Source organism: Acipenser ruthenus, chromosome 27 (assembly GCF_902713425.1).
Source record: "Acipenser ruthenus chromosome 27, fAciRut3.2 maternal haplotype, whole genome shotgun sequence".
Taxonomy (NCBI): Eukaryota; Metazoa; Chordata; class Actinopteri; order Acipenseriformes; family Acipenseridae; genus Acipenser; species Acipenser ruthenus.
This window is the reverse complement of record NC_081215.1, coordinates 105,001-116,752: the sequence shown is the minus strand read 5'-3', so window position 1 is coordinate 116,752 and position 11,752 is coordinate 105,001. Positions and strand designations below refer to the sequence as shown.

At 45.0% G+C, this 11,752-nt stretch overlaps 2 protein-coding genes across 2 annotated transcripts in view; one reads left to right on the top strand and one right to left on the bottom strand.

Moving 5' to 3' along the window:
* Window positions 1–1,493: 1,493 nt before the first annotated feature.
* Window positions 1,494–4,313, top strand: LOC117963627 (prepro-urotensin II-beta-like). The gene is made up of 4 exons (XM_059002271.1): window positions 1,494–1,668; window positions 2,799–2,927; window positions 3,124–3,167; window positions 3,841–4,313. The coding sequence occupies exons 1-4, from the start codon at window positions 1,563–1,565 to the stop codon at window positions 3,952–3,954; spliced, it is 393 nt and encodes a 130-aa protein (XP_058858254.1). The 5' UTR covers window positions 1,494–1,562; the 3' UTR covers window positions 3,955–4,313.
* A 1,155-nt stretch (window positions 4,314–5,468) lies between these two features.
* LOC117425722 (vesicle-associated membrane protein 3) overlaps window positions 5,469–11,752 on the bottom strand; it is a 6,339-nt gene continuing 55 nt past the window's right edge. Inside the window, exons 1-5 of the mRNA XM_059002261.1 lie at window positions 11,642–11,752; window positions 7,808–7,910; window positions 7,219–7,377; window positions 6,973–7,024; window positions 5,469–6,291 (exon numbers count right to left, since the gene is read on the bottom strand). The exon at window positions 11,642–11,752 is cut by the window's right edge and continues 55 nt beyond it. Coding sequence (XP_058858244.1) covers window positions 6,275–6,291; window positions 6,973–7,024; window positions 7,219–7,377; window positions 7,808–7,910; window positions 11,642–11,643 — 333 coding nt within the window. The 5' untranslated portion in view covers window positions 11,644–11,752 and the 3' untranslated portion in view covers window positions 5,469–6,274. The remainder of the gene's footprint in view (window positions 6,292–6,972; window positions 7,025–7,218; window positions 7,378–7,807; window positions 7,911–11,641) is intronic.

Here is an 11,752-nt window from a genome sequence, read left to right as displayed (position 1 = left end):
GAAAGAAGCCTTTGGTTTATGGCTTGAATAAAAATGCATGCACAGTGTAGCAGAGACTGCACGTCAGACTTCATTTGTTGCTTTTATATTATCATTAATTTTTATTTTTTATTAAACTATGCTGACAGGTATAGGTCATTTCAGCCTTAAAGCAAAACGTTTTTGTTTTTTTTTATCAGCCGTTTTTTTTTTGTTTTACATTTAAATCACTTTTCTCCTGTTTTTTTTTTTTTTTATTTGATTGGGTTTTTGTGAGTCAATCTGTGATGTCAGGCTTAATAGCAGCTTGTAATAAATTCTCACTTCTACAAGTCGTTTATTATGCGCAGCAACGTGGAGGAAGCAAACAGAAGCCACGGTGAAGTATAACGCTATTGAAGAAGCCTGGCTGAAGAACTTTAACGCGGATTCAAAATGGAACATACAGGCGATACTGTTCATTTGACCTTAACAGCGTCAGAGTGTAACATCACCGCCTATAAACTCAATAAACACTGATAATAGACTTGATATTGAAAGACATACACAAAGCAAACCGCCTTGCACAGTGAGAGCCCTTACCCAAGTCCTACCACATTACATTTGCATAGTAAATCTCTTTCCCCTCCATGGTATACTATGCATTTATAATCTAGTGGGGTTTTTTTCTTGAATATGCGTTACTGTACCTCTCTGGGCTTTACCAGACTTTCAGTGTACTTTATTACACTTTGCTGTGCTTTTACTGTGGGAAACTTTTATAAGGGAGCTGGCGCTAGCTGTCAAAGGAGTCGAATGATTTTTGATCGGTTGACTAGCTGTGGTATATATTGCCAGGACTGACCGGTGGTATTAAGACCTGCCACTGCTTAGATCATTAAAATAGAGCCCTGGCACTGTACCGGGTATCACAGTGATGCTTTTCAATCGAAGGGCACACACACATCAGGAGGCAACGTTGCTAGCAACAGGGAGGAAAGAGCTTCACTGATAATAGCTGGAGAGAAGCATCAGTCAAGATCCAGCTGTAAAAAAGGCTCAGTTGGGGAAATGGCATCTCATTTCATCCTGTCTGGACATAGGCCAATGTCAGCCTGAATCAGGCTTCTCCACCAGCCGTAAATCCACCTGAGTGCCCACCAGAGCCATCCACTGACCAGTCCGTCCCTCATAACTCAGGGCTGATCTCAATACACCATCTGAATTCATCAACCCCCACCCCGTCACCTAATAGGAAAGCACTTTGCACACCTGCGTTCCTCAAATTTATGGACTTATGGATAAATTGAAATACATCAAATTGAATAAATTGAATAAATTGAATAAACTGACGCGCGGCCGGCCGCCCCGGCCCGAAATGGGATTAGTTTATAAGCAAACGTGTCCTTCATAAAATATTAATTTCGGAGCAACGTGGAGAGAGGCAGGGAGGAGGAGGAGGATGGAGGAGCGGGATGGCTGGTGGGGTATATAAGTGCAGTTCGGAGCGAGGGAGAGAGCAGAAGTGACTCAGGACTCCTACTGGACTTGTGAACCTGCACACAGCACCTCAGAAGAGCCCTCTGACCTCCAGAAGAAACACCATGATGTGCAAGCTTCTCCTCGCCTGCTTCATCCTCCTCAGCCTCTCCTGGAATCTGCTCTCCCACCCCATCACAGACTCCAGCGAGATGGCTTACTCAGTCCAAGGTAAGCTTTTTAAATATAGATAGAGATAGATTGATAGATAGATAGATATCTTATCAATGATTGCTTTTGTGAAAGCACTTTGGCAGCTCTTTCTAAATGAGCTTCCGTATTATAGCGCTTGGCAATGGCCAGCACAAGGGCAGTTACAATGGTAAGAGGCTGCCATCGGTAGAATGAGATGACAGCATTCTAACTATACCATTCCCAAATGATCTTCAGCGGCAATGCAGGCAGACAGACAGTGGCACTGCAATGGCAATGCAATAATAGATCTGTATTATTTAAAAGAGGCAATGCACGTGTATAGGGCAGCTACAGTGGCATGACAGTTTCTATACCCTTCCCAAATGATCTTCAGCGGCAATGCAGGCTTTAGACTTTAGATTGATTAGATTGTTACCAGCTCCTCAACCAGCAATAGGTCTCGCTTTTCAAAAGAAATAGGAGAGTTCATTAAGGCTGGAGTAAACGCTTTGAAAATATTCAGCTTGACTGCTTATTGCAGAAGGCACTGTGTTGTCATGTCGATGAGCGACTCACTTAATTTAGTAAAGTAACATCTAAATGATGCCACAATCACCTCTGCAGCAGTTACACCAGTTTGATATTGTTCTACTCTGGTGTTACATTTATTTTCATTCTGCTCGCTTAAAATCAACACAACTTACTGAAGAGCAGAGCAGATTACAGTCCATTCCTTCCCAGTCGCTACAAACCCCTCTCCTGCTCTGTGCTCAGTGTTCCTGCTCTGTGCTCAGTGTTCCTGCTCTGTGTTCAGTTCCTGCTCTGTGCTCAGTGTTCCTGCTCTGTGTTCAGTTCCTGCTCTGTGCTCAGTGTTCCTGCTCTGTGCTCTGTGCTCAGTGTTCCTGCTCTGTGTTCAGTGTTCAGTGTTCCTGCTCTGTGTTCAGTGTTCCTGCTCTGTGCTCAGTGTTCCTGCTCTGTGTTCAGTGTTCCTGCTCTGTGCTCAGTGTTCCTGCTCTGTGCTCAGTGTTCCTGCTCTGTGCTCAGTGTTCAGTGTTCCTGCTCTGTGTTCAGTGTTCCTGCTCTGTGCTCAGTGTTCCTGCACTGTGCTCAGTGTTCAGTGTTCCTGCTCTGTGCTCAGTGTTCCTGCTCTGTGTTCAATGTTTCAGGGTCGATGGAGGAGGGCCACGGTGTGAACTCGGAGGCTCTGAGCTCGGCTGATAAGAGCTACCTCTCCCAGAGCCTGCCCGCTCTCCTCGCCTACCCCAGCCTGCTTGCAGAGGAGATCAGCCGTGACGGTAAGCACTCCGACTAGAAAACAAACGAGGACAGCGACCAACACAAACTGCAGCACGAACAAACTACTGCCTCCCCCTCCCGGTCGCTTTTACGAGTTTAAAAAGAGTAAGGCGAACTATAACAGTTCCGATGCCTGCAGTGAACCCCCCCTAGTCTCAGCAGCGCAGTGACAGGCGTCTCTCGTTTCTCTTGCAGGCCTGCGGACAGGAGGCTACATGCCGAGCGGAGCTGTGAAAGAGGTAGGGGGTCCAGCAGCTCTCTCTAGCTGCCTACCTTTCAACAGCGTTGGCACCAGTTCTCACTCTGCAGTGGGAGTTGCAGGAGTTTTGAGGGTTTAACACGTTACAATGAAAGGAAAATGATTTTTCTTCTTTTAGATAATAATAAGAATAATAAGAATCATAGTAATAATCATGGACCTGAGGGTTAGTTAGCTTCAGAACCCTTTTCACTGCCCTCCCTGGTCATGGCTTTTAAAGCATCACTCAGCACCCCAGTCAATGCAGTACAAGTGCTACTGAAGTGCCATCCAGTGGAATTGCCTCAGGACTGCACAGCCTTTGACTGGCAGTGCAGTGAGCTGCTAACAGGGTTGTGTTAGAGATGCAGTGAGCTGCTAACAGGGTTGTGTTAGAGATGCAGTGAGCTGCTAACAGGGTTGTTAGAGATGCAGTGAGCTGCTAACAGGGCTGTGTTAGAGATGCAGTGAGCTGCTAACAGGGCTGTGTTAGAGATGCAGTGAGCTGCTAACAGGGCTGTGTTAGAGATGCAGTGAGCTGCTAACAGGGCTGTGTTAGAGATGCAGTGAGCTGCTAACAGGGCTGTGTTAGAGATGCAGTGAGCTGCTAACAGGGCTGTATCAGAACCTGTTTTGTGCACTCGCATGACGATGATGTCGCTGTTCTCTCTCAGGTCCTCTTGGAGAAGCAAAGCCGACTCCCCCATGTGACCCGGATCCTGGGAAACAGGAACCAGTTCAGGAAGAGAGGAAGCACGTCAGAATGCTTCTGGAAATACTGCGTCTGAGACACACACTGAAACACGCACACACACACTGAGAAACGCACGCACACTGAGACACACACACACTGAGACAGAGACACACACTGAGAAACGCACGCACACTGAGACACACACACTCTGAGACAGAGACACACACTGAGACACACACACACACTGAGACAGACACACACACTGAGACACACTGACACACACACACACAAATCCTTGCATGTGTAATGAAAAGTACAGCCGCTGTTATTTTTTTATAACAGTTAAGGAGTGCTGTGCACAAACCGTGTAAATAACAAACAATGTACTGGCAACTCACCGGCCTTCTCGAATGCTAAACTGTATCTTCAATAAAACTTCATGTTTCGAAAAAAAAAGAACCCCAGTCTGATGTGTTGTTTTTTATCTGAACGACTGAAAGTCTGTTTCGATTTCACTTCAGTCTGAAGCAGGTTCAGAAATATCACAAGAAAAAACAAACAAAGAAAAAGGTGTTCTTAAATTTTGCCTCTTCTGAACTTAAAAAAAAAAAAATTATTATATATATATATATCCTACAGCAGGTCTTTGCAAAGAAAGCTAGGTATAGAAAGGATCAATTACGTTCTTAGCAACCGTTTCTAACAAGGCATCAGCACCAGCTATCTCCCCCCCTCCGACGAACTTGTAATGAGGGAGAGAGGGAGTGAGAGAGGTAGAGAGAGGGAGGGAGGGGCTCACGCCAACGTGAGGCAGGTACAGAAGTAATGCTTTTCATTTCTTTACTTCGAAATCAAGCATTTGAAATGAGGCTGTATCGGCTTCCTGAAGCAAGCCATCGTGATGAGCTTTATATAATCACTCGGAACAACAGCAGCCGCGCTGATAAAAGTCGTGAAATCATTTTTTTATTAAACTTGCAACAATACAGGCATCTCCAAAGCGTAGGAGTTGTAAGGCTAGGTCGTTTAGTAATTGCACTGGTTTATAAAACACAAACCCACAATCACATACAGGCACATTGTGTGAATGACCAGGCACAGACCTGGGCTCGCATTACTGTGTGTCTTTTGCCACTTTGTTTCATTATAGAAAGACCGTTCTGGAGCTCACAGAAAAATTACATGAAATTAAACAGCAGCTTTAAAAAAACAACACTTCTTTAGGCACTGGTGTGTGTATACTGTGCAATATACAGGAAGCTAGTCAGTGAAGTAAGCCACAGAGAAACAATGTTAAACTGCCTGGGCAACACAACACAGGCATTGAAGGTCTTTTTAAGTACAGTAAGGTGGTTTTAGTTCTGCTTTTAGAGTATAGAGTACAAAGTGTTATATACTGTAGCAATGCACACTGCAATTACATTGAATTCAACAGGTTTTATAACCAGACTCCCGCAGGCCAGCCTCACTCCTTCATTTCCTACTGCAGCCGCTGCGCTGCACAATACTGGCAATGCAAACCCCCCCCCCCGTCCTCACCCCTCTAACCTCCCCCTCCCCCTCTCTACACGAGAGGATCTTTAATGTTTTAAGGTTTAAAAAAAAAAGAAATATCTATATACACACACAGTATTAAGGCACGGTGGAGTCATGTCTCACTACTAAAAACAATGCATACTCTGGCAAACCGTTCAAATGTTACGGGTACGTGTGCCTCTGCGTATGCCAGCTTTGTTAAATAGAAAGGCTGTGTTTTCTTCTGTTCCACTGCAGTGGCGTTTTCGTTGGCAGTGCGATTGAAAGGAACACACACAGGCCCGCGCTTGACATTTCATATATAAACAGTCTGCATTGTAAATCCCTCGTTCTCTGAAGCAATCTTCCACACGGGGTAAGGCAAGGGGTAATCACAGAGGTACAGGCGGACAGGGAGCTTGGGGCACAGCGGCTGTGTTTTTTGGCAAGTTAACTCGGGAACAATTTTGAAATTAAAAAAAAAATAAAAGAAAGCTAAACCACCATGGCATGGAAACAGACGCCACACTGAGCTCCACGGGTCTTCTATCCCTTGCTTTTCCTTCCTGCTCTACCAGGCAGGCAGGCAGCCGCTGGAGGAGGAGTGTGGCTCTTATTAACAGCTGGTGGAATATACTGTGTGACTAATCCACTCTGTGCTTAACCCAATGTCTCCCCCACTCAGGTTTATAGACTGTTTTACATTCAAAAAGAACAATAAATCACCAAAATAATAATACTAATAATAATAATAATGATTTTTTTTTAAAAACCTGTTCAGATCATTTTTTTTTTTACAAAACCACGGGCTCTGGAATACAGTAGTCAGAAGGATTTTGGTGCTGGAAGTCGTGGTCACTTTCTCCTCCTCTCTCTCTTCGTTCCTCCAGGCACGCTCCCTACACCTGGCTCCAAACTGCACAGCAAAGAAAGGGTTAAACCAGGCTGCAGTTTCAGGCCAGCGCTTGTCAATACACAGGCTTCAAAAACCCGTTCACCCGATCCAACACTTGCGACAGGGAAGGTAATAAGACTCCTACTGCACAGCAGTGTCAGCCATTCCAGGTTTTACTATGAGCTTGATCAGCCACAGCATATTGGGAACAAGCTCAGGTGTGTCTTATTAAGCTCATGAGAAAACCAGGAATGGATCAAACTGAGAGTCTTATTTCCAACCCTGCATAGTGTTGGGAATAATATACACATGGAAATATTGCAAGAATCTCACTGAATAGCATTTGAAAATTTATATTTAAATTTTTCTTTTGTACTATTATTAATTAGTCATTTAGCAGGCGCTTTTATCCAAAGCGACTTACAGAGACTCGGGGGGGGGGGTGAACTATGCATCAATAACTGCTGCCGCAGAGTCACTTCCAATAGGACCTCGTTTGTTTTACGTCTCATCCGAAGGACGGAGCACAAGGAGGTTAAGCGACTTGCTCAGGGTCACACACACACAGTGAGTCAATGGCTGAGGCGGGATTTGAACCGGGGACCTCCTGGTAGCAACCCCTTTTCTTTAACCACTGGAACCCCCCCCCCCCCCCGAGCTAAAATAAAATTGCTGAGTATCGAAGAGAGATCAAATACTCACTTATAATGATAATGATGATAACCAGGACAACAGCTATCAGTATAGCCCACATCTGCAAACGAAGAATGAAAACACACATTCAAAATGCCTTCGTTCGCTCTGCCTGGGAGTTAAGAGCTAAAAGAAAAGAGTTACTAAACCGATACAGCCACTCCCCTAAGACAACGGCTTAAGTAATTTTTTTCAGTGATTACTAAGCATGCATGTTGCGTGTTTCAAACACAGGAACCCATTGCTTGCTTGCACCTTGCAGTTCTTCCACCAGTACTTTCTCTTCAGCCTGGCCGCGCTGGTCTCGAACTGGGAGGCCCCGGCCTGCAGTGCGTCCGCACGGTCGTCCAGCTCGGACAGCTTCTGGTCTCGCTCCAGGACTTTGTCCACGTTCACACGCATGATGTCCACTACCTGGGGACGGACAAGCGGGGACAGGGTTAACACAAGGAGTTTGTGAGGGACAGCACGGGCTCGTTTGATTTAACAACATGAGGACAGACGGGGGATTGGAGGACAGGATTACGCATAGCACACTTCAGGGATGGAAACACGACTCCCATTGCAGAGCAGTCTGACTCGCACCACGCTTTACTCTGAGTTGAGTAAGACACTAGCTAGAGACCTCTACACTGTGGCTAACTAAAAACTCATAGTAAATCCTGGAACGGCTCAAAAACACTCTGCAACTGGAGTCTTATTTCCATCCCTGGAGTAGAAAGACATTTCGGGGGGGATAGTGCCTTCTTCGGTGCACACGACACTAACACAGCTTCTTGTAGCATCCTGAAGCTCTTGGTCAGGGCTCCTCCGAGTGGCTTGACTGGTCCCGTCGGGGTCTTACCTCGTTCACCTGGGCCTGGGTCTGATGGAGGCGCCGGTTGTTCCCGGATGCCGGGGCTGTGCCAGGGGCACCGGGAGCGGGGGATGAAGCCGGACCTGCAGACCTGAGAACAAATTCAAAATGCAGCTGCAGTTTTACTCTGTTTTGTTTCCAGACTTTGCAAAGGCGTGCTGCTCCTGACACACAATTATTTTTTTTTGTTAAGGATAAACAGGATGTTCACGCACTGATTGAAACTTCTTTATATTGCTGTCAAAAGCTGTTTTTTTTTGTTTTTTTTTACAAATGGTATCGCACACATTTTTCTTTAACCATTAATCTTTGAACTTTTACAGCGTTAATGACGGTTATGCAAGCACAGCTGGGTGACGTGGGGTCAACACTGTGAGATCAACGCGAGGGCTATTTTTAGGATCCCTCCTAACAGCTTCTTTTGTACATAACAAGCCTGGGGCCTTTTTATCCATTTCTAGGTGTGACTCATTCAGAGCCAGCTAGCTGGGTTTGTTTTTGTATCTTTAAGGAAAGTCGCCCTGTCCCTCGCATTTTCACCCCTTTCCTCCTCTGCTAATATGTTAGATTTGTAATGTTGTGATGTTCGAGATTGCTGGCTAGCTTAACTGTAACAATCAAGTTCCTGTAATTTATGATATTGTTTGGTTTAACCCTGCCCTGTGTCATAACAGCTTGTTCCACACAGATAACCGTAATAAATATTCTGAAGGAGCAGCCACAGCAAATAGGAAGTTAGCTCAGCATTGCTTTTCCAGCTAGAAATTCTTCAAGCACATACGTACGTGTTGATTCTGCAGCCCCAGGTTACTGCAAATTTAAAAATGTAATGCCACTGCTGGCCAGGAGAGAGCACCACAGCCCTGCAAAACGACCAGCAATCGAAAGTAAACTAAAATACTGGTTGCAGAATTCAGACCTTTAAACAGGGGGAGAGATTTCAGTGCGGGAGTTTGTCATCAGACATGCCCTGAATACTCTCAGTACTGCACTGATGTTTAGGGGCACTGGAGAAGTACCTCTCACACGAATGCAGTACATTGCTGGGTGCAACCCCAGCAGTGGAGTGCAGTGCTGTGAGCTGCAGGAATTCATAGATTTGGTTACTCTAGTTTAGTGATTTGCTGTTTTGAGTGGCGTTGTCTCACACTAGCCCGGGGCATGATCTCTTGTGTTCGCTGATGCGGAAGGTTATTGTCATTATATGGAATAAGGAGGCCAATTTTATTTTTGATGCCTGTCGATAAGTTTTGCAATATCCCTTTTGTTTTTACCCCCTTGTGCTGCAGAGAGGCGCAGTGTTGCTCAGCCCAGCTGTAGATGGACAGTGAAGCTCGCAGCTACTCTTGAAATGTGGAAAGACCATGCAAGGTGAGCTCACTGTCAGCAAACAGGAGTCTCTCCAAACGAACCCAGGGAGCCACTGCCTCTGTGATCTCAGCAGCCATTTGATTTCACTGGAATATTACAGACTCTTAAAGACATAAACGCGTTAAGAATCTAGCCTTTCTTTCTTTCTTTCTTATTTGCTTAATAAAACACAGTCCGGTGCTCAGTCCACTTCTTTTAACCACAGTCCAGCGTGCGTCCACAGATTAAACTGGTTCCTGTAAACCCATTGTGATAGACCCTGTGACGAAAGGAAATCCTCGTGACTTTGGGAGGCCAAACTGGGTCGTTTGTGGATGAAAGTGCATCCTAGCTGGAGCACAGTGAGAGGGTCTGTGACATGTGATATCAAATTAAGATTCCTTGCGGTCTCCGGCTTCTTTCACTCCCAGTCTAACGTTACACTGTGATTCCGGTCCTGCACAGACAGTGGCACGCTCTTGTGACTCTTTCCATCCACTCTTATCCAGCACCTTGTTTCAGCTTGGTTCTAAGTATATGCCATTGCTATAATGGCTGGGGCACTGCTATCACTTTGTATTCATCTAGGTCCAGGTATTTCATTGCTTAGCACATCAGCACTGTGCTGGCTGTTTCGGTGAAACTTAATTTAACAAATGCATATAGGAGAAAATATCTGTATATAACTCCAGTCTAGACTGCATGAAAAAAAATGGTTTAAAATGTTTTACTAGTGTGGTTTATGTTATTATTCTAACAAAGCAAAAGGTCATGTTTAATGCATAATATTTCATGAAAATGTGCACTTGGTATAACTACGCCGCTGACTCGCATAATATTGTTCCTAACGTCACTGTAAAACAGTGACATTAATTCTGATTTTGTGGCTACACCCTGTGAACACGCAGGCAACTGAACAATTACGTAAAGACAAACGGACAAACTTAGATATAACATAACAGCGAAATTACAACATATTCACAAAAAGCATCTAATATGAAAACATTATATAGATTTCTGGAACCTGTTTTTTTTTAAAAAAGCGACTAGACAAGATTCACCCTTACAAAATAAAAGGGAGGGCGCGTTCACGGAGATCATTGTGCGCAGATTCTGACCAGTTTAACCAGTGGGCGCGTTCACGGAGATCACTCTGTGCAGAATCTGACCAGTTTAACCAGTGGGCGCGTTCACGGAGATCACTCTGTGCAGAATCTGACCAGTTTAACCAGTGGGCGCGTTCACGGAGATCACTCTGTGCAGAATCTGACCAGTTTAACCAGTGGGCGCGTTCACGGAGATCACTCTGTGCAGAATCTGACCAGTTTAACCAGTGGGCGCGTTCACGGAGATCACTCTGTGCAGAATCTGACCAGTTTAGCCAGTGGGCGCGTTCACGGAGATCACTCTGTGCAGAATCTGACCAGTTTAGCCAGTGGGCGCGTTCACGGAGATCACTCTGTGCAGAATCTGACCAGTTTAACCAGTGGGCGCGTTCACGGAGATCACTCTGTGCAGAATCTGACCAGTTTAGCCAGTGCGCGCGTTCACGGAGATCACTCTGTGCAGAATCTGACCAGTTTAACCAGTGGGCGCGTTCACGGAGATCACTCTGTGCAGAATCTGACCAGTTTAACCAGTGGGCGCGTTCACGGAGATCACTCTGTGCAGAATCTGACCAGTTTAGCCAGTGCGCGCGTTCACGGAGATCACTCTGTGCAGAATCTGACCAGTTTAACCAGTGGGCGCGTTCACGGAGATCACTCTGTGCAGAATCTGACCAGTTTAACCAGTGGGCGCGTTCACGGAGATCACTCTTGGAAGATCTTTGGCTAAACTGGTCAGATTGTGCACAGAGTGATCTCCGTGAACGCACCCCGTATGTTTACCTAAGAAGCCAAACTGGTTTATATTTTATAGCATACATTATAAATTGTATTCCTGTGAAGGGCTGTGTACAAAACAAAACCGCTGCAGCGCAACACGTTTACCAGGCCGGTCGGTATCCTGCCCAGCATTTTATAAACTTTACCAAAAGTTAGACTTTCAGCAAGACTTTTACAAATCGACTGTGCTAATTATACACACATTTTATATATATATATATACATATATATATATATATATATATATATATATATATATATATATATATATATATAAACACACACACAAACACAATTAGCTTGCAACACAACCCTGTTCCCATTTTTAAAGAGAAAGTTTGTTTTTTAAAAGTTACGTGAAAATGTACACGGTATATTGCAGGCCTTCTACACGACCGAACTGTAAACGAAGCCTCGGCCTGTCCTGCTAACTACCCTCACAACCACCACCGCCTTTCCGCCCGCAGACTGGCGGTGTTTCGGGGGTGGCAAATATAAATTCAGCTCTCAATCCGAATACCGACAGTCCTCTGGTGTGAACTCGATGCACACGTTGTCATTTATAAACATTAAACACATTACTTACATGTCTGTTTGTTTGTTTTTGTTTTGCTTTCCAGCAAGTTAACCCGAACCAACTTTATTTGGAGCTGCGCTGTTCGCTTGACTCAACAACTTTCTACTGACACGAAGTGTT